The sequence below is a fragment of the Numida meleagris genome, chromosome 8 (genome assembly GCF_002078875.1).
Source record: "Numida meleagris isolate 19003 breed g44 Domestic line chromosome 8, NumMel1.0, whole genome shotgun sequence".
NCBI classification, from domain to species: domain Eukaryota; kingdom Metazoa; phylum Chordata; class Aves; order Galliformes; family Numididae; genus Numida; species Numida meleagris.
Genome location: NC_034416.1, coordinates 4265945 through 4287229, shown reverse-complemented (window position 1 = coordinate 4287229; position 21285 = coordinate 4265945). Strand labels below are relative to the sequence as shown.

Sequence of the window (21285 nt, the reverse complement as noted above, 5' to 3'; positions counted from 1 at the left end):
GGAATTTCTACATTGTGCTCAGCTGCAAGCCCTAACTGCATCCCACATGCCTTATAACCATTACTGGTGTTGAGAATACCCCAGTAAATACGTATGTGGAACCAATGCAGAGTCCTTTCTCCTCTCTTACCTTATAACTTGTGTTCCCAGTTTTGCTTATTTCCTCTTTAGCAGATTCTTCCATCTTTATTTTTGATCTTATGCCACTTAACTTGATCCTTGTTGGTAATGGTAACATTTCTGCACTGCTCCCCTTGTATAAAACTCAGGTTTTTGGTTCATAGCGGTCACATTTTTCCACACCTATTTATGTGCCACTTTTATTTTACCATGAATATTTCAGTTCACGTCATGTGGGGAAATGCCATCTTCTTCACTGTTGCTGACAGCATGTGACTTACTCACTATTGCTGAATTAAAGATAACTTACAGTTTTATCAGTTTACTTAAAAGTACTTTAGCACAAACTAAGCACAAACAGAATGCAGTTCTCCTTACGCAAATGCTTTAAATATAAAAATAAAATGTATTTTCCATAAAGTGACAAAACTAATTGCTGGCATCTGTCACAGTTTTTCGTAAAATGATAAATCACATCTAGTTTCAGATTTTTACATGTATGCATGCTTATCCATCTGTGATTATTTTAGTGAAGAAGTAATTAGAAGATACAATATTGAAAGAAGTTGTATTGTTTGTGAAGCCATTGACAGTTCCCATATGAAAGCCATTGTAGTTTCACAGTTGACCCTTTTCTCTTTATATGATTCTTCTACTCCACTTATTTTGATTTGGTAATGTGAATAAAGGGCACAAATATATTGTAATAAAGGGGTCAGAGAGGCAAAGTAGAATAAAATAATGTTGCCTAAATGCTTGTTTCACAAGAAAGTTTTGTAAAGTAATGCTCAGATTCCTAATGCAATGCTGCTTTGAAACTCTTAGGAAAGATGCAAGATTTCCCCATGAGTGTGGGGGGAACATACTTAAAATTTGATCCAGTCGTAAAGAACTTGCGAAGAATCACGCTAAGCCATTAAAACTGTTGTGAAGCATTTGTGATAAGATGCAGCTTGAGTGGAATGAAAGTAACACTGGTGTATTGCAGATTTCAGCATTGTTTGGAAAAGCATTTTATTTTTATCTACCTCAGATTGCTGCTTTCAGAGTGGTTTTGTTCTTAGTGCTGTTGCTTTCAAAGTACTAATCGTGTGGTGGCGGTGTCTGTGTCCATGACCCATTGCAATGTGCACTTCCTGTGGTGTTTCTCTGTACGGTTTCTAACACACACAATCTTTCTTTTTCTCTCTCTCCCTCTTCCTTTTCTCCTATTCTTATGCTGTGCACTTGGTTCTTGTTTTGTCTTGTCAAATTCCTAACTTTTATAGAATCTCACCTCTGTCCTCGTTCAGCTTCAGCCAGTTCCATCACTTCCCCAGTCCCACCTCCTAAAGTGCCCGTGCGCAGTCGTAGCATCGACAGATTGAAGTCCTCTGTATCTTCATCTGATGCAAGTTCACCAGATCCAACCCAGGTTTGTTGAAAATCCACAGGAATTAGGTTTGTATTAATTTGGGGGTTTGGAAGAGCTCAGGATGGGATCCTGATTTAGCAGATTTCTTCCTTGCTGAGATGCCCTGTATCACGTGCTTCAGAAATAGAGTACTGAAATTGAATTGGAATTTTACACTCCTTGCATTTAAAATACTGGAGAGATCAAGCTGTTTGTTGCTTGTGGTTCCTAAAGGATAATTTAGATAACATGCTGCCTGGGTCTGTGTTTTGGAACATAAAGCAAAAGGGCACGTTGAAAATTTCTATGCTTATGGCAGCAGCTACCCTATCTTTAATGTATCTATTTTATTTTTATCTATCTTCTTAGAAATCAGAGACTGAGAAACCATCCCCAGGTTCTGGGTTGCGTCGCCCTTCCTCTCCATCTGTGTCTGCCCGTAGAAGATCCCCTTCTCCTGCTAATTTGGTGAAGCGTCCTCCGTCACCATCTACAGTTAGGTTTGTGTCCTGGCTAAATCTCTTAGCTCCATCGTGTATGTGAGATTTTCAGCATTATCCCTGAAAAATATTCTTTACTTTTGCAGACAGAAGACTCGCCCACCTTCACCCAGTGTATCAAAACAAAGGCCACCATCTCCTACTCCGATCTCTAAACCGGCACCCATCCAACGCCCACCTCTCACACCAGGGGTTATCAACATTACCAAAAAGAAAACTGAAGCAGAGAGCAAACCAAAGGATAAGAGCACAGAAGGAACGGGACATGAGCAAGGTGCCCCACCAGCCTTGGACAAGGATGCAGTAGCAGCTAGCACAAAGACCAAAGAAGGTGGGCGCCTTTCTGTGACTGAGACTCTTATTCTAGGTATGTCCAGTGTGTGCTAGAGCTGGTGGCTGCCCTCTGTCAGTTTTGGAATCTTTTCCCTGGGACTGTAAGAACAATTCTTATGCACAATACACAAGCCTGATTCAGCTGCTGAGAGTGTACTTGGTGAAATTAGACCCTGTACCTGCAAGTAGCAATTACATGTCCGTGGGACTTAATCATAGAATGGCCTGGGGTGAAAAGGACCTCAAAGATCATGGAGTTTCAACCCTCCTGCTGAGTGCAGGGTCGCCAACCACTAGACCAGGCTGCCCAGAGCCACGTCCAGCCTGGCCTTGAGCACCTTCAGGGACGGGGCATCCACAGCCCCCCTGGGCAACCTGTTCCAGTGCGTCAGCACCCTCTGGTATTAAAGTGCCTAATGATGGCATTGTGTTTTGAATGTTTTGTCTTTACATCAGAAGCAAAAGAACTGATGTCACGTTCATTAAAATTACCCCAGCTGGAAGGCTTTATAAATGCTAAGCAAACATGTATGTGCTAAATATTAAAAAAAGGAAGGCGCTCCTCACCAATATTATGCTGCTGTTGCTCTACTGTCACCAAGAGCTCATTCTGTGAATATTTAGATGACCTGCAGTCATGGGAAAAAAAAGTAATATTTATAGAGAGTAGGAATAACTGATAGCAATCAGAGTTCTTCAAATATTTATTGAATGTAACTGGCTGACAAGATTTGTTTGTGGGTTTTTATATGTTAATTTATGATAGTATCTCTGAAGTTCAGACATGGTAACACCAGGCAGGGCATGAGCAGCCATAAACGTCAGGGCTGTATAAAACCTGCTAACCCAGTGGCTGGAGCTGTTCTTGTCTCCGTGTAAATTGGAAAATGATTTGTTGTTAACACATGATATTCCTGAAGTAATTAGTATGAGCCTTCAAGGCCAGGGGAAACGGTGATTATTTGTATCCAAAGATACCCTATAAATACAAAGGCATGAATATTAACGTTATGAAAGAAGAAAAATTTTAAAATTAATATTTCCTCTTTATAATCCTGAATGTGTATTCTGTTGTATTCGAAGGAAACAAATGTATTTTCTGAAGCAATTTTTTATTTTTCAGTTTTCTTTAAATGTTTCTAATTGTTCTAGAATGAATCTATCTTTTAGAAATACGTTAGAAAGCACTATGGTAATTGGAGAGTATCATTAACCATATTGCCCACAACATGGCTGGAACAGCGTGGCTGAAATGAGTTATTTCAGCATCAGTGAGCACCCACTTAAGATTGCCCTTTGGCTCATGTGGGTCTCTGTACACAGAGATGCTTCCTGCTGGGTGTTGGGGGCTGATCCAAATGTCAGTGGGTTAGTAGGCAAAAAAAAAAAAAAAAATTGTCATCATATACCAATAACATCTTTCTTAATTTTAAGTTACCAGGGATTTTTAACAGCAGTTTCTTTTCCACTTTGCAGAGTCAGGTAGCAAAGCAGCAGCAGGGACCACCACAGCTGAGGAAGCTGCTAAAATCTTGGCAGAGAAAAGGCGTCTAGCACGGGAGCAGAGAGAGCGTGAAGACCAAGAGAGAATTCAGAGACAGGAAGAGGAAAGGTAACTGCAGGAGAAGGAAGTGATGCTTCCTGCAGAGGGTGTGGTCGATGTGAACACTTCAGCTGTATGTTTCCCTAAGCATTAAGTTTGAGATGGGACAAGTTGCTCTGTATGTTGTCAGTCTCTACCTCAGTATATATGTGATGCACAGTCACAGTGCAAATCACTGCCTCCTTTTCCTAACAGTCGCCCCTGCTGCTCCTATTTCAAATCTAGAGTGTGCTTTTTGCACTCTTTGCTTTGTTGTCTTGAAATATTCAGCCTCTGTACAAAACTTTCCTCTGAACTCAGGCAGTGAGTTCATTAAATCTCATTCTAGTGATCCTACGTCTGGATCAGAAGTGTTGCAGCCAAATAATTCAAAGCATTCAGAAGACCTTTGGTTCACCACATAGAAGCTGTTAAAAATAACAGCTTGGTGCTAACTTCACTCCAGATCAGGGGTTACCTGTCTGTGCTTCTCTGAACATTAGAGTAGCAGGTTTGTGTGTTTTCCACTGATGAGTATAAAGCTGACATAAACTTAAATGCAGTCTGATATTGATGTTTTATCAGAAATATGTCATGCCTTTACTGGATAAGATTGGTTGTGTATGACCATGCGACATCTCCAGTATATCACTGGAACTACGACTATAGAAGAAAAAGTCTTTTCTAAGATCTGACTAGATTTGTTTGACACTGAAAGCTTAATTCATGTCAGGGATGTAGTGGCTTCTTTTAAGTTGTCTCCTAATACATGTCTCAGACAAACATTCCATTATTGAAACAACTGATCTTGGGCTTGTCTTAATCAGCAAAGAACATCCAGATGCACGTAGTTTCCTCCAAGTGTTTCTGCATTTCCTTGGACTGGTCTGGATGGTGAAATCTGTGAATCTACAGCAGAAACTGTCCTTATGCAGTTACTCTGTGACTGGCTGAATTAGAACTTCTTGCTTTCCTAGTCTGCCTCATGCGCATCCATGCTTACAAACACAAATTTATATCTTGGCAACACTAGAATCAAAGAAGAAGAAATGGCCAAGAGAGCAGTTGAAGAAAAAGCACGACGGGAAGAGGAGCTCCGCAAGCAGGAGGAAGAAAAGAGACTAGCTTATGAGGAACAGCAGAGACAAGCTGAAGAGGAGAGAATGCGCCGAGAACAGGAAGAGCAGGAAAAGCTCGCAGAGCTTCAGCACCAGGTTTGCTTATCTGTAGGCTTTCAACTGCGTTTGGCTGGGGAATGTTGTGAATGCCTTTCCTTCCCCTAGTCTGTACGATACCTGTCAGCTTTTGATAGATTTAAGTATGGGACAGAAGCACACATTTTGGAGTTCTCTGGGCTTTTTAAGCCATCTGGAATGTTCTTTTCAATATGTAAAAGTATCTGTATTAAGCCTGCTTTACCAGCATGCTGCTGTGGGTTATAAGAAGATGGTCAGTCTGTCTGGAAAGTCATCTGACATCCTCTGTTCCCAGATGAGCAATAAGAAAGATCAGTAGTTCTACCAAGCCTGCTTTTCTAATTGATAAATAGTCTTCCACAGCTAATACCTGCGAGCTTTTATAAAGGCATCTTTCTAAGTGAAGGAAACTCTGTTTTGAAGAAAGTGGACTTTCTTTAAATGAGATTGATTTAGAAAATCAAAGCAGCTTTGCAGTGCAATGGCTTGTGTTTAGAGAGCTGTATCTTATGGATAGCACTGACATGTGTCTAAAGGTTTCTTTAAAAGCTTGCTTAAATTTATAACAATTAATTAGTGTTGATTGTACTTTTATTTTCTTTCTAGTCATAGTGAAAAAGATCTTTTAGTGTAGAAGGAACAGAAGATGCTCAGCACAGAGTTCCTTTGAATAATAATGCCTGGCTGGCAAGATTTTTAAATTAAGCTTGAACACAGAGTTCAGTTGCTGTTCTGCTACTTCATAAATTGTTTCTTAGAAAAACTTCATCATGAAGAATAGTTTGAACCCTAAGCAGCCCAACAACATCCAGAACGTTTGCATGATGATAATATAGCCATGCATGCTATTTTTCTTGTCAGTTTTTGAATGTCATAGTAATATAAATTTCAGGTCAATAGCTGTATAATTGGCATTCAGCTGCAATGTGGGTTCTGTTAAATAGTGATTGTCTGCTGTTCCTGTCTGTGTTACACCAGAATCTCTGTAACAGGTCTGCTTTTTAATTCTTGGAGATGAGTTGTTCATTGAATCCATTTCTTTTTATTTTCTTCATTTTCAGAGGGAAGAAGCTGAAGCAAAAGCTCAAGAAGAGGCTGAAAGACAGCGGCTGGAAAGAGAGAGGATTATGCAGCAAAATATGCAGGAAAGGCTTGAAAGAAAAAAGGTATGCTGTTTTGAAAGCAAGAGAAGTCCCTGAGCCCGAAGCAGTGGTTGAAGTGTTAGTATTAAACTGAGCAGGCAGTCTGTCTCAGATTTGTTTAAGCAGAAGTAGTAGTTGCTGGTTTTTTTTAAAGCCAGCTGTGACTTGTGAGCTTTCGAAACAGTGAGTAAAGTAGTAAGCGTATGAAATACGAAAATGTATGATGATTGATGAAAATTTAAACCAGAGTGCTGAAATATAAAGCTCTGTCATTGCAAATATTTTCCACATTTTAACAGAGAATTGAAGAAATAATGAAAAGAACACGGAAATCGGATCAAAACGAATCCAAGGTACTTATTTGCTTCGATCTGTGTAATGCCCCTTCCAGAGAAGGCTTTGTCTTTGTCTTGTAACCTTTGTTCTTCTGCTATCCTCAAACTGGCTTCCATGTAAAGGTGCAAGTTCTAGTGCATGAGGATAATTTTCAGTAGCTTGTATACATTATATACATCCTTTTGCCTTGCTGTTTCAGAAGTCTTTGATGCATTTTTATTCAAGGCATATAGAAACAATGTGATCTCACATTACCACTTGTTGACCAGGACCAAAAAACACTGGTTAGTAGTAATGGATTTTATTTTTCAAACAGTTATCCTTCTCTGTTCAAAACGCCGTCCTATTTTGATTCCATGTGGCTGAAAACCAATAATTTTTTAGTGCACACCTTGGAGAAATGAGGGGAAAGAGAACTCAGGAGTATTTCCTAGGCAGGAGATGGAAGCAGGTCTCCCACACGTTTACAGGCTCTGGCTCAGCAGAGCTGCTTGTTGCTGTGTGACCTGAAAACTCAGAGTCAGCTCCAGCAGCCCTCTCAGTTGACTCCCTGTCCCAACCATGGACACAGGTTGTCTATTAGCCTCTGGATTTGTGTGGCCTTAGTGCTTGGTGCCAAACAGTCCTGCGTGGGAGCTGTAATTGAACCATTTGTGAACAGCTGCATGGCAGTGAGCTACTGTGGGTAATGTTCTGGGAATTCAGTTGCAGAATGAAGGAAAGTCTGCTTGCGAGGTCATGGAGGGAGAGGATATTGAAGAGGAGGAAGAGCTGGGACTTGAGAAGGCTGATCAGCCAGGTAAGGAAAAGTGATGAGTCAGATCTAAGTCGCTGTCAGTGTCTCAGTGTTGTTTAAGGTGTGCAAAAAATTACAAATCAGTTAATGGCATCAGTTGTGATTATCTGAGACACAAGTGCCAGAAGTGCCATGGAGTTTTTCTACTTAAATTTTTTCTACTTAAGCCCACTTCCACACCACAGAAGACATTGAAGATGATGAAATGCAAAACAATTTGTGTGTGAAGGCAGTGTGCTTTCTCTTCGTGAGTGTATTTTTAAAGATGGAAAACAAATACATTGTTATATGCAGATTGTCTATAGATTGATTTCTCTATTGAAACAGAGTGCCTCAGATTTTGGCTAGGAAAGGTCATTTTGACACTTGTATTATATTCATTTAGAATAGCAACACTGTTCCTGAAGCTCTGTTGTGTTGTTTTTTTTTCTCCCACACCTTCAGGAAAGCTAAATGGCATTGATTTACCCCAGGAAGTCAAAGGGGAGACAGGGGGTTGTGTACAGACTGCACGTAGCCTGATCTCTACAGAATCTGAGCAACACACTGTGACAGAGTTGAAGGCCAGTGAAGTATTTATGAATGGCAGCGATTTGAAAAGTGATGAGGGGTCTCTATTTTTTACTGAATTAAAGGATTCCAGGTGAGTCTGCGTTGTTGAGCAGTTCTCTGTCCCACAAGAAATCCTTCTTTTTTTTTATTTTTTTAATTAGTTTTAGTAGTGTATTTAGCAATGGATCAGATTTTGCACCCCGCTAGTTGGGTGGTATTTCTCTGCATGTGCTATGTGACTGCTGTCAATTTACTGGCTCATGGAGAAGCATGTCTAGGTAATTGTTTGCTCAGATAGTACCATGCTGACAGTGCTGGCTTTGCTAAGTGACACACATAGCCAGCAACACAGCAGTGTTACTTATAAAGAATGATATTGACTTGAAATCTTTTCCCTTTATGTAACTTTTCATTAACAAAACATTAAACAAGGAGGAGGGGGACAAAAAAGAGAAGGAAGCATAACCTACAGAAAGCTGCAGAACAATTTCAGTGTACTGAAACACCAGATAGAACACAAAAGCCTCCTTTAATGGACAGTTTTTGTTGTTTTCCAAAGTCTACCTTTTTAAACATAAAATATTTGCATCTACTAGCGGAAATTTCCTTCTGATGCTAGTTCCATTTGCTTATCTAAACACTAATGATTTAGAAATGGCATTGTGAACTCTTTTCACAGTGATAATAAATTCCTCTAGTGATGAATTATGAAGACTTTTCATTATTTTCTCAAAAATGAATGAAAATTGATCACTCTGATTTTGAACCTGTTTATACTCAGTCTTCTGAGGGGTGGTTCTGTATTTAAAAAGTCTAACTGGAGGGGAAACAGAAGGAGAAATGCGTATTACTAAAATAGAATTTTACTGGAGCAAGTCTTTAAACTTGCTGGTTCCTAATATCAGTTCTGGAACCAGACCTTACCTGGGAGGTATTAGTATAGTAAAAAGTGGTTACATGTGGGTGAGTCGTTCCTCCACACTGGCTCTTGGAAGGGAGTTCCCACGTGGCAGCTGCAGGAGCTCATCTAGGATTGCCTTTCAGGATATGCAGTGCTTTGCAAAGTATGCAGACTAATTGGCTGGCCTGTAATGAATCTAGAGGTTAAAAATCCAGGAATTGTAATACAAATATCTGTTTGCTTTTTGTAGCCATCCTGCAAAAGAAATGGTTATCGATGACTCAGCGAAGTTGGGTGTTAATGAAGCTGATCATACCAGTGGACTTATTCAGAATCTTAATGGAAAATCTGATTTGTGGACTTCTGAGGAATTCATTGACATTGGAGTACATTCCAAGTCAACCAAACTGAGTTCGGACAGTATCTCTGCTGGTAACTGTAATCAAAACTTGAATGATGCTGCTACAATACCTTCTAGTCCCAAATTGACTTATGAGGAAGATGGTGCAGTGAATTCATTGACCAAACCTATAGATTCTTCATCAGGTAATTCAAGCTGATTTCCCTATCTATCTCCTCCTCTGTCTAGACAATTAACTTTGTTGCATTTTTACTCTCCTTGCCTTAACTTCAGCTTGTTATTTTCAAGGCACTTTCTCCAACGTGTAGACTGGAGGGAAAGCTCTTTCTTTAGTGCTTGTAACTTGCATTCTGACAAAAGAAGTCACCAGTTGATGCCTTGTTAGGGATTTGCTCTATGCAGCAGCTAAGGCCTGACACGAAGGCTCTTCCAAAGACAAAGCCAAGCTCCTATTTAGCTCCTGCATCTCCTTTCAGCACTCAAGCCCATCTGTTGTATTCTTCTATTCTGGTTTCTTCTAAGATGTCTTAAATGGCACATGTTACTTTTGAAGATGCTAACAGTTTAATAGGTGTCTGATGTAACTCCACAGACAAGACCCGGCTGCTTTCCCCTTTCCACTCCTAGGCATGTTCTGTAACTTCTTGATGCTGACCTGCATGGTCTTGAAAGGTTTCTTCAGGCTCTGGCAAAGTACCTGTCCTCTATACTTACTGTACAATAGGCTTTCGCTTCACTGAAGGGGAGTAACACCAACCTTAAATTCCACAAACGGTTGTGTTACGTGTTAGGAGGAGTAATAAAGCTACACATGCAATATTCAGAATTTTCTGAAAGAAATCAGGCTGCATCTGAAGCCCATGTACTTGAGGACCCAGACCCTGATGCAGTGTAGTGTCAGAGAGGCCTCGGTGTGCTAGTTTTCTTAAGATTAAACTGCTCAGTTGTTGGAGCTAAACCCCAAGTGAACGTACTCACAGCAGAAGATCTCTGTCCATGAGATAAATGACTGCGTGAACAGGTGAAATAAATGACAGTGGGAAGAAACAAGACTTGGTATCCACAGTTTCTTTCAGTGATGTGTAGCACTTCTTTTTATTAAAGTGTAGCACTTTTCTAGACTGAACTGTTTCCTGAGTCTCCTCTGTCACTGTGCGTCTTGTGAATTTCGGTCTGATGGACATAGAGACATCCTGAGACTTTCCTGTGGGCCACTACTGAGTAGTCTGTGGGAACAGAACGATTTAATGTGAAACTGCTGATCACATTGTGTTGTGATCAAAATCATTTACTTCTTCGTGAAGAAAGTGTTGCCTTTTAGTTCTGAACTGGAATGTGTTTGGAGACAGTAGGCTTTAAGAATTATGCACACAACTTTGGAAATTAATACTCGTATACTTCTTGCTTTTTGAAAGAAAAGCTACTATGCTGATGTTGCACTGTAAGTTACCAGGTGGTTCTGTGCTTACCCTCCTGGACGTAGACTCTGACAGTGACGACAGATTTCTGTAGAATACACACAGCATGATGGTTAAACGTTTTCTTTTCTTTGCTCTTTGGACAGAACTGTGAACACTAGAGACCTGGAAATAATCTGATTGCACTTCAGTTATCCAGTGTTTTATCAAGTACCGAAGGCCTTGTTTTGAAAAGCTGCTTGTTTGCCTTTATCCATCTTCAAGTTTGCAAAAAACATAAATAACACCAGAGAGGGCTGACAAACTTCTAGATTTGCACCTTGAAACATTTCAGGGAGACTATTGTGCTGATGTTCCTTTTCCATTTGTTTAGTTTAGTTGTTAGAGAGGATTTCCTTGTTCAAGTAACTGTTGTTTCCCCTCTTACAGACGTTACACTGACCTGTTGGAGTCTGTTTGTTTTCCTATCAGTATAACACATAGCAATGTGCCACTGGGGACTTCCCAGTTAGCTACGGGCCAGGTTTTGTGTATTCCTAAAACAGTACTTGAAGCTTACTTACTCAGCGTGTATTAAAGCTGAACACCAGTGGTAATGTTCTGGAAAAACACTGTATGCTTGTTGGGTCACGTGCTATTTAAAAATGCGAAATTGAGTCTCTTCCGTTTTGAATTGAGAAGGAAAATGTCTTACTTTCTAATGTAAAAATCCGGGCGGTTTCAAAATGCAGTGTTGTGTCATCACTAATATGTTTTAACCTATTGGGAAACATCACAACATTATACAGCCTGTGCACTAATGTACTGCAAAACTGTCGAATACCTGGATGCGTTTGTCATAGTGCAGTTTAACATGTCATGCTTTTAAAAATGTTTTCCTTTTGAATTATTTATCTACACTCGTGTAAGTATTATTTTATTGTGTACATAACAGTATTAGACCATTGAAGTCATATTTTGTTCATGTTAATTACTCCAAGTATTCCTGTTCTAGCTTTATAATAGTGACTGCAAGCTGCATATGTATTTCCCTCCCCCTACAGCCTGCAGTAAGTAATCTATTTAACCTGAACTTGCCTGCTTTACAGCATGAAGAGATTAACTAAGCATCTTCTGAAAACTGCTACTAGAATTAATAATGCAGTCTTGTTCCTGTGTCTCCTGTAACAGAGGTACTGAACAATTAAGCGATTAATTTAAAGAATGGCTATCTGAAATCCTGCTATAAACCCTTGGCTGATACTTCAGGTCAGATGAATCATCCAAATGGCAGCTGCATTTCCAGTGGTTAATGAAAATGGTTTTGCTGGAACTAAAAATGTTCTTTCCCCAGTGATTACAATAGGAAACCCTCAGCCTTCTTCCTCCGTTTGCTGTTCAGAATATGGTAGTACTGTTTTAGACTTTAGAGCAGTGCCTTAGGTAAAAAGAAAGATGTATTTTTGTACGATAAGCTGTTTCATTCTGGCAGAGACAATCATCCTAACAAAAGATGCGGATATTTTTTCTGTGCCGATATTGTTTGTCCAACGGTCTGTTACAGCTCTATGTAAATACGTGCGCACTGTTAAATAAACTTTGCAGTTGAACAATGCTTTCTTTCTGTAATGCTAAACATTGCCTTACTAGGAGGCTCCAGCCCCTTGCCATGCTGACCTGCCTCGAGATGCCCTCTGGTACTGCTCTAACTGCTCCTCCCTGCAGAGTCCCAAACCTCGGTGCCTCTTTGGCAATTGCATTTGTGCAGCTGGAAAGGGATGTGTACTAACAAACACCTTCAGCTGTTGCTGTGTTTTTACGCACCTATGAGATTCTCCTAACTGTTGAACTCCTTAACTTGCTTTTCACTGCAAGCCTTTGCCTTTTACTTGTAGCACCAGCACCTTGTTGTTCTAGGGGTAAAAGTCTAGCAGTGCTCTGTGGCCACTGTGGAGCTGTGACCATCACAGAAACAGCAAGATGCTGCCCCTTGTTGGTCTGGAGGGATATCCCTGTTTCTGGTACGTTCTTGTGTACGAAGGGGAATGGCTGAAGCAGCATCCAGTTTAGAAATATTTCTGGATGGTGTCAGCCACTGCCACAGGGGGGAAAAAAAAACAGAAGCATGAAAACACTTGAAACCAGCATGGAGGTGACAAAAAGGTAATAGAGCTGTATGGACAGTGGCTGATTGTATGTTCTCCAAAGGATTTTTTTCACATAGATTGGTTGTGGCAGATGTTCCACTGTCAATTATGTATTTCTTTAATTAGTTTATGTACATTGTTGCTCTAGTCTTCAGGTACCTAAGGACACAGGTAGAACAGTTCATTCTGTCCTGTATCGAGGTATCGGACTTGATCTCAGAAGCTCAGCCATAAGAGATGTCTGTCATATAAGATAGCAAAATGAAAACAAAACAATTTTCCAGACTGGGAGTCCAAGCAGGCACTAGTCTCGTTTTTATTAAATCATGAAACATACACTGACATGATAGGAGAGCTGTGGTCGTCTGAGCTATTTTTAAGGCACTTTAAATGCACGTGCATTTTGCAGTAGTTGAAAGAATTGCTTATTAGTGGATTAATAATTGGATGTATACAGCCTTATTTAAACATGATGTAAAAAAAGCTGGTGAGCAAAACTTTGGGGCAAACAATGCAGAAATCAAAACCAAAACAAGGTTATGGAAACTTAACTAACGCTAAATTGTACTGCCAAAATGTTGTTATATGTAAGATAAAGCCACTCCGTACACTTGTTGCAATTTGGCATGGTACAATAAGCAAAGGTACTTATTGAGCTGCTGTTCATGGTGTGATATATATGTCATGTACCTGTACTTGCAAAAGCATAATAATGGATCTCTCTAATCCTGGGTGCAGTGTTTGCCTCTCCCTTTCCGAGGTGCATGCCTAGTCAAAAGCACTTGGTGTAAGCACCAAGCTTAAACCTATACTAGACAAGTTTAAAACTAGCTTTGTTTTAGTTTAAACCACACACAGATTATGGTAGTATTTGGATTTTCTAATGCTAAAATCTAAATGTCGTTCCAAGCCCTTAAACTAATAGTTACTTGAAGGCAAGGTTAGCTTTTTGCAACAGTACATGCTTTCTTGCTGCAGGAGCTTCAAAACTCAAACCCAGTATATTCAAGCTATTTTAGTGTGTTTATGCTAAAATTAAAAAAGGTAAAATTCTTAACATGCACAACCTGCACCTTTACCAGGACTATTTTGAAAAGCGGGGCTTTAAAATCCATTTTAAATCAGTTGCTGTCTGTTCCTTACAGTCGTTTGGGACACTCAGCACAGTAAATTTTTCCATTATGGCAAACAAAGCGCTTGTTGGCCAGACCACGGGCACACTTGGTGCATTTGAAACAGTAATCATGCCAGGATTCATCTTCGTAGTTAACCACACTGGTTCCTCTTCCAAATCCTGCTAGGAGAGAACACAATTATAGGACGGCGATAGTAGCTTTTCCCGTGGCTGGGTTAGCCCACCATCCAGCAGATCCCATTCTTACTGCCTCTCATGCTCCTATAGTCTTGCAGACCATAGTTGCAATGCCTGAAATACTAGCCCGAAGTGCCGTGTTGTTTGCTGCTCTGTAATAATGCGATCCAGGCAGCTTAGCATATTGTCTACAATAAGCTTTGTCCCTTGGATTCCTTCTCCAGGGAACAATCCATGTGAAGGAAAGATGAAGACATGGACCAAAGGAGAGGTGGGGCTGAACAGCCTGCCTTGTTCTTATAGGCACAGATCTGTGCTCTGAAATGCAAGACTTGCGCCACTGCTAGGATAGCACCCCCATCTCAGGGCTGAGCTTTGTGGGGTTTTGTCACCCACTAACTAACAGGGACACGTAAAATATATTAGATGTACAGCAAATGGCACTTCAGGGCAATAAAATAATTTCTCTTTTTAGACCTCTGGTTCTTAGGCTAAGATTGATGTGTGAATAGTTCCAGCTGGGGCAATTTTGGAGGAGGTACACTTCAGGAGTGCAAAAGGTAAAGAAGCATGTGAGTTAGAGTTTGAGCACGTGTAAATTGCTGGGATAAGGCTTGGGATATTAGACCTGCTTCTGGTGTTGGTGGCCTCTGAGCTGCACGACTTTGGGGATCACAGTTCTGACCTGAAGCACCCATGGTCTCAAGCTGCATAAAATCCAACTTACCTGTAATAGGATTCTTGCAGCCAGCACACTTCTTGGCAACACATTCCTTGTAGCACTCAACACAGTAAAACTGATCCTCTACAGCTGTAAAGCGCTTCCCACCCAGTTGCTTCTTGCAGTTGGAGCAAATGAAACACTCTGAATGCCAAGGCTGTTCCTGGTAAGTGAGACCTCCAGAAGTGATAGGCTAGGAGGAAAAAGAGCAGTAAAGATGTCTCAGAACCAGTACCAAAGAATAGAGGTGATACAGGCATGAGGTGTTGTGAAGGAGAGCTTTGTCACAGTGAGGGTCACTTGAACATGTTCATTAAAACGAAATTGTGCGACTCTTGAGCTCCTCAAGCCTGCAATTTTGCGTGCCTGGAGCTTGCATAGTAGTTTATCTTACTTGCAATTACACTGCAATTCTGCTTTAATCAACTGTAAGAGTTGTACAGCAGCTGTTTTATAAAACATTGTTTTATGGCTTGAATACACAATACACACTAGAGAACTTTAAGCCGCCTTAGCCTTGCCATCCCTAAAGCAAGTACAAGGCTGGTGCACATTTAGTTTCAACAGTTTTGCCCTCAGCAAACCCTACAGGCCCTGCTCAAGTACAGATGTGCCATAGCCTCTAGCTCTCTCACATTATTACACTGCTAGCAGCAGCACCAGTATCTTAAGAAAGAAATACTAGCAGTGGTGCAGCTCTAAGATGATCTGTCTACTGGTTTACTCTCCTAGCTTCTAATACACATGCTACAGGCCAGTTCTGGCAGCTGCAGTGGCAAAGGGGAAGGACTTACATTCTTGCATTTAGCACAGGTCTTGGCAAATTTATGCTCATGGCAGGAGACACAGTAGAATTCATCACCCTTGGGGAAGAAGCTCCCAGATCCAATCACTTGCTTGCACTGGCTGCAAGTGAAGCAGTCCTTATGCCAGACCATCTTCTTGTATTCAACATTTTGGTCTCCTACAACAGAAAGAAATAACACGGTGGGATTTCAGGCCTGTAACAAGCATGCAATGACCTCATGCAATGTAACAGCTGTAGGCAAGATCTGTTAAAGATCTCTTAAAGTCCATACAGGACTTTAACAGCTCTACATAACTAATTTCTACATCCAATTTTAGTAAGGATCTTCCAGATTTTCTTAGGTTCAAGTTTGCTAAGTGCCTGAGCCCTTCTGAGAGGAGGATCTTGTTTTACAGAGCAAAGCTTTTGATAGAAATCATTTAATACTGACTACTAAGGTGCACTATCCACATGAGGGTTCAGAGACTGCCATGCAGTTAACCCTTGTCTAGAATGGACAGGTAAGAGCAGCAGTAAAAACCTGCACCACTTTGATTCTCCAGACTTTCACTATGGTGCCATACTCCTAACTGCTGCTTAATTAGCCTCTGGCTTTGCCCTAGAGCAGCACTCAGTAGTCACATCAGTATGCTAGCACCAGTACCTGCGATGATAGGCTTGAAGCAGCCCTTACACCTGGGTGCATCCTCAGTAGCAGTGCAGTTGCTACACCAGACCTTGTTGTTCTCCCTTAGCATGAAGGGCTCATTGACCAAGGACGTGTAGCACTTGAAGCAGCGGAAGCAGGTGTCATGCCAGTAACGGTTCTTGAAATGCAGCTCCTGGAATGAACAGAAACAGTGAGCAATAAGCCCTTCTCTTGCTGAGCAGCACTAAAACCAAGCTACTGTCCCAGTGGTAATTACCATCACATACACAAAGCTACATCGATACAGAGCTTAAGTGCGTTTTGGGATTTTGGGGTAGTAGAAGGTGCTTCAAGCCAACAGCTTTGAGATGTGGGGTTGTGTAAGCAGGGGCTGCTCTGGTCATCCTGTTCCTTCCAGTTCAGGTGTACATTATTGCCATAAACAGGGAGCAATAAACATTTACAAACTGATAAAAAAAAAAAATCCTATGTTCCTGAGTGCTTTCCCCAGAAGATGAGTTTTCTGGGAGACCTGTGAAAGCTGGATTCACTGCCATTCAGGACAGTTCAGCATTTGCAGCAGTTCACATGGCTGAATCTAGATCCTGAGACCAGATCCCATGTAAAGGCAGCCAGACCACAGCGCCCCATGGTCTCTGCTCTTTGCCCAAGCACTGCCTGCAAGCACGGCCCAACAGCCAGGGTCTTTGAAAGAGAACTCCATACAGAAGCTTGCAAAAAAGGGAAACAAACAGGAGGGAAACAAGCATCTGCCTGTCTTGTTCTCATCACCTCTGTGAGTGCTGAGCAGTTACCTTGGAGTCGGCACCAATGGGTTTCTTGCACTCGATGCAGGTGTTGGCGCAGATCTTCTCGAAGCACTTGACGCAGCAGTGGCGGCCCTCCTTCTGCACGTACTTCTTGCCTTGCAGCGAGTCGCGGCAGTAGTGGCAGTCAAAGCGCTCCGACATGGTGCCCACGGTGTAACTGCTGGGCCCTGCAGGAGGGAGGAGGGTAAACTTAGAACCCTGAAGCGCTGGTAACTGCTCTGGCATCACAAGAAGTGATGAGAAAACGGCTCTGCCGTGAGCGTGTGGTGGTGTCACGTGCCTCAAGGGCTTGATGCTAGAGAAAGCAGCTTCTGGAACAGCAAGAATTACCCCAACAGTTCTATCAGCTCAGTGGTTCATAAAACAAGTCAGCTCTCCGCCAATTGCACTAGTCCTAGCACTTTCTGGGTGCCTCCCACTTTGCCTATAGAGTCCACGATAGGCTAACACGCCATTGGGCTCAGGGTCTGGCTGCAGTACCCAGCCTGGTTTTGGTCACAGCAGTCACAAACATGTCCCTTGGCCCACAGGGAGAGAAGAACCATGAATTGAAGAAAAAGCGGGCCTTAGGGTTAGGCCGTGTGGGCTGACTCCTGGCTGGGGGCTGCCCAGCCTCCTGGAAGCACTGTGCTTGCAGTTAGCACAAGCAGTGTTTTAGTAACGCAAATATTTTCCGTGCCCTTAACATCCATCCAAGATATGAATGCTAGATTTCTGCCTCCAAAAAGGCAGGATGGGCTCTGGCCAAACACAAAAACGCAGCTCTCGCCCTCCTGGCGACTGAACTGCTGTGCTTGCAGCACTGCAGAGCTTGCTCGCCCCATGGCTTAGGGAAGAGCAGAGCCATACGACAGCCTTTCCCCATCACCTTCTTCAGAGGAAGAATACCAGACTGTTTTATTTACATCATTCATGTCAAGCAGGGATAATGGTACCTAATCACTCAGAGTGACTCGGGTCGTTATGGCAGACCCACTGCAGGCCTGGTGAGATCCTGGCTGAGGCACCACCTAATTTGTGTGCAGAAATCACCGCCAACCGAGAGCAGAGCAGAATAGTTTCCATGTTTCCAGCCCAAGCCTCCAGCCAGCTGCAGCCCTCCGAGGCCTTTCGTGCCAGATACTTGTGCAGCTTCCAGCTGCCTCTATCGCTGGGCTTTCATATACAAAGTCATGAGGAGCAAATAAACAAGAAAAGATCTCCCTACATTTAAAGAAATGCAGCGGCTCCGTACCTTTCCCCATGCCTTCCCTCAGGGGAAGCCCACAGGGCTCGGGCCAGGGTCAGTACCCAGACGGAGCCACAGCAGTAGTCTGGCAACGGTACACCGAGAGGAAGTTCAATTATTCTTTTCCTGATAGAACTGAAGCGCCAGCATGGACTGGAGGAAGGAAGCCGTCAGGGAATAGCTGCAGGACGCCCATCACTTGCCCGCTGGCTGCTGTGCGGGCAGCCCTGCCACGTTATGGCATGAGGACCCGCTTACACAACGGCTTCTTGGGCAGCTGCCCAGCCCAGTAATTCAAGAATTACCATCAACCGCATCGCCCAGCCTGCCAGCCACAGAATCGCTGCTAAGCCCCTGCTTGTGAAATCCGAGCACGCATCAAACCGAGCAGGCCGCGACCCAGGCATGACCGTGCCAACACCAGCCTGAGCCGCGGATCGAGCTGGAGCGTTTCTGCTCCAGAAATCAGGACAGATGATCCCAGGGAGAGGAGTGCGGCACAGGGAAGCTGTGGCAGAGGCGGGGGCCGGGTTCACTCCCTCTCCCTTCCCTCGAACTAAGTGAAATGGGCCACAGGCCGAGCTGGCCAGCATTGCGCTCTGTAGGGGCTGGGGCTGGAACTGCCACTTGGCCAAGGTCAGGAGACGGCCACGTCCTGCTGACAGCCACGCCAAGGGCTGTGTTTGTAATGCTTCAAGGAAATGAAACAAACAAACAGCTGGGAAACATGGAAACTATGTGAGCCACCTCCAGCCCTGCAGAGCTTCATCAAGCAAGCGGGTTTTATTTAGAAGAAATGCAGTTGCACAGAGTCCAGGGCAAATGGTATCTTAACTTTCTGGGTCTCTGGTTTAGGGTTGCTTTCAACCAGAACACGTACTGTGAACATATGGCTCAAGGAGTAACACAACCTCGTGTTCCCGTGTAACACACCATGCGCTAACATGGGACACATTTATCACAGCAGCTCTGAGCCCCACAGGCAATTAACCCAGGGCCTGGCAGCCCCAGGAGTTTCTGCCCACCTCGAGCCATCTCACAGCACAAAACCTCTACTCATAAACCAGGCAGTGGGACCACAGTGGTGATTTTGGAAATGGAGGAAAAGTCCAGATGGACTCGAACAGTTCTCCAGCCTGGGATGATGCCCCCATGCAAAGGATGCTCCGCTGGAGAGGAGCAGGTAAGAAGAGAAAGCGCAAGTTTCCGGGGAAAGGGTAAGTGCAGTACATGCCTATCCTAACACAGCCTGGAGAACTCTCAATAAGGGGCTCAAGAAATATCCTGCAATACTCGAATCCTCTTCCTGTTCTTATCCAAGAGTTCAGACTTCCCAGACAGAAGCATCACCAGTTTTCCAAAAGCTGCTCCAGAAACTGTCTTCACTTCCAGCAAAGTGTCCCTCTCCCACCAGCCCTGGCAGTGGTGCTGTCTAAATGTAGCTCCCTGATGAATTTGGCTACAGCTAAAGGGCAGATAGCCAGAGCAGTGCCCTTCTCAAGTATCAGGGTATTTGGCACAAAGACCCACTGGAATTCAACACTAACATTCACCTGAGCACAGAAGTACAAGTTAGCCACTTGTCCCAAAAGAGCATCTGCTACTTTTCAAAAGCAGCCCCTCAGCCCTCGGACAGCCCTTCATCTTTCAGAGGTCTCCAACATGTGGGCCCCAGGGCTGCATGCAGCTCGTGGATCAGGGCTACATCTGTACGGCGTCGGGGCAGACTTTGGGACTGGTTAGGTCTGTGCCATTTCAAGTGCAGTCTCAGCAACTGCATTAACATCAACCCTACCTGTCCCTTCAGTTCCTGTCTCCCATGGCCCCTGTGCTGGTTCGTCCTGGTCCAGTCAAGCTGTATACCACCACCGAGCTGTGTACCAGGACATGGTATCATGGCGGTTTGCGGAACAAATGAAATCAAATTCTTCTGCAAATGACGCTGAAGCATAGCAGATAAGCAAAGCACTTAGCACAGGATGTGTGTTAATGTCTCCGGGGAACGTGTTTAAATGTGATAAACCACCAAGGAAGAACTTGAAGTGTGGTCTCTAAAAACAACCAGGGAAACTGTACTTAAACCTCATGGACCTACTGCGTTTACCCTTTCCCCAGTGCCACCTAGGAAGGAAGAGGCCAAAGCTGTTGACCCTCTGCTGGGGTACTGGATACACTGGGGAAGAGCAGTTACTTTTTGGCTCTCCATCAGCTTTGTTTTTCTCAGCAGACAGCCCCTGCACCACCGGGTGGTGACAGCAACTGCCTGTCTGGGCTCAGGACCTGGCACTTGCTGGTGCGTCACTTGAGTGACTGCGCTCAGCACCCTTCTGGGCAATGTTGTGTGGTGTGCTATAAGCACTAGGGAATACCCTTAAAAGAAGGTTCCTGTTAATCAGAAAGGAGAAGAGGTGCTCAGGACTGCGTCTCAAGGTCACTGGCACAGTGCCCTGGACAACACTGATTCCTTTCCTTTGGCTCTGCATATCCCTTGCAGGTCATTTTTGCTGGGAGGGTTGGCAGTAAAGAGCAAAGATCCCTGCTCTCCCGCTGCCAGGCTGGGGCACGTGCGAGTCTCATACTCTATAATTCAAAAATTAGTCTGCTGATAGTAAAGAATCTTCTTTATTTAGAACAAGAACAGCTCCAAGTTCCTCAGGCCGTTGCCAAAATCATCCCCTACGGTCCTATTGCCACCATGTCTGAGCACATCCCTAACATTATTTAATCTTGTCAGTTTCCCAGGGGAGGAGGGACATGCTATTAAAAAAACACATGCTTCTACACTCAATACAGAGCTCAGCTAAGGCTAACAAAGCTCCTGGCATACACAGCACCACCGCCCAGAGAACGGCTGAGCACTTACGCAGACTAAGTCTAAGCCTTTCAAAATGACCTAAATCAGTTAAAGCAAAAAAGTTCTGTTTGGCACCTAACTGTGGCTGTCTTCTCCTCCTTTAGGTTGCCAGCTACAGTTCCCCATGCCCGGTGTCCCCAGGAGCTAG

The 21285-nt window shown here is 43.2% G+C and overlaps 2 protein-coding genes across 15 annotated transcripts in view; one reads left to right on the top strand and one right to left on the bottom strand.

Annotated features, from left to right (window-relative positions):
* Positions 1-12224, top strand: part of MAP7D3 (MAP7 domain containing 3) — a 38351-nt gene extending 26127 nt beyond the window's left edge. For 6 of the 9 annotated variants that reach the window (XM_021405819.1, XM_021405817.1, XM_021405815.1 and 3 more), the window contains 10 exons: positions 1389-1534; positions 1883-2013; positions 2100-2344; positions 3823-3958; positions 4962-5142; positions 6186-6290; positions 6566-6619; positions 7308-7401; positions 7843-8041; positions 9102-12224. In XM_021405819.1, coding sequence (XP_021261494.1) covers positions 1389-1534; positions 1883-2013; positions 2100-2344; positions 3823-3958; positions 4962-5142; positions 6186-6290; positions 6566-6619; positions 7308-7401; positions 7843-8041; positions 9102-9411 — 1601 coding nt within the window. In that variant the 3' untranslated portion in view covers positions 9412-12224. The remainder of the gene's footprint in view (positions 1-1388; positions 1535-1882; positions 2014-2099; positions 2345-3822; positions 3959-4961; positions 5143-6185; positions 6291-6565; positions 6620-7307; positions 7402-7842; positions 8042-9101) is intronic. The other 3 variants (XM_021405818.1, XM_021405820.1, XM_021405816.1) reach the window with 2 other exon arrangements.
* FHL1 (four and a half LIM domains 1) overlaps positions 13043-21285 on the bottom strand; it is a 31594-nt gene continuing 23351 nt past the window's right edge. For 4 of the 6 annotated variants that reach the window (XM_021405827.1, XM_021405829.1, XM_021405830.1 and 1 more), the window contains 5 exons: positions 17041-17222; positions 16241-16418; positions 15584-15753; positions 14796-14982; positions 13043-14053 (listed from right to left, as the gene is read on the bottom strand). In XM_021405827.1, coding sequence (XP_021261502.1) covers positions 13896-14053; positions 14796-14982; positions 15584-15753; positions 16241-16418; positions 17041-17222 — 875 coding nt within the window. In that variant the 3' untranslated portion in view covers positions 13043-13895. Of the gene's footprint in view, positions 14054-14795; positions 14983-15583; positions 15754-16240; positions 16419-17040; positions 17223-20078; positions 20494-21285 lie in introns of those variants that run through there. The other 2 variants (XM_021405828.1, XM_021405826.1) reach the window with 2 other exon arrangements.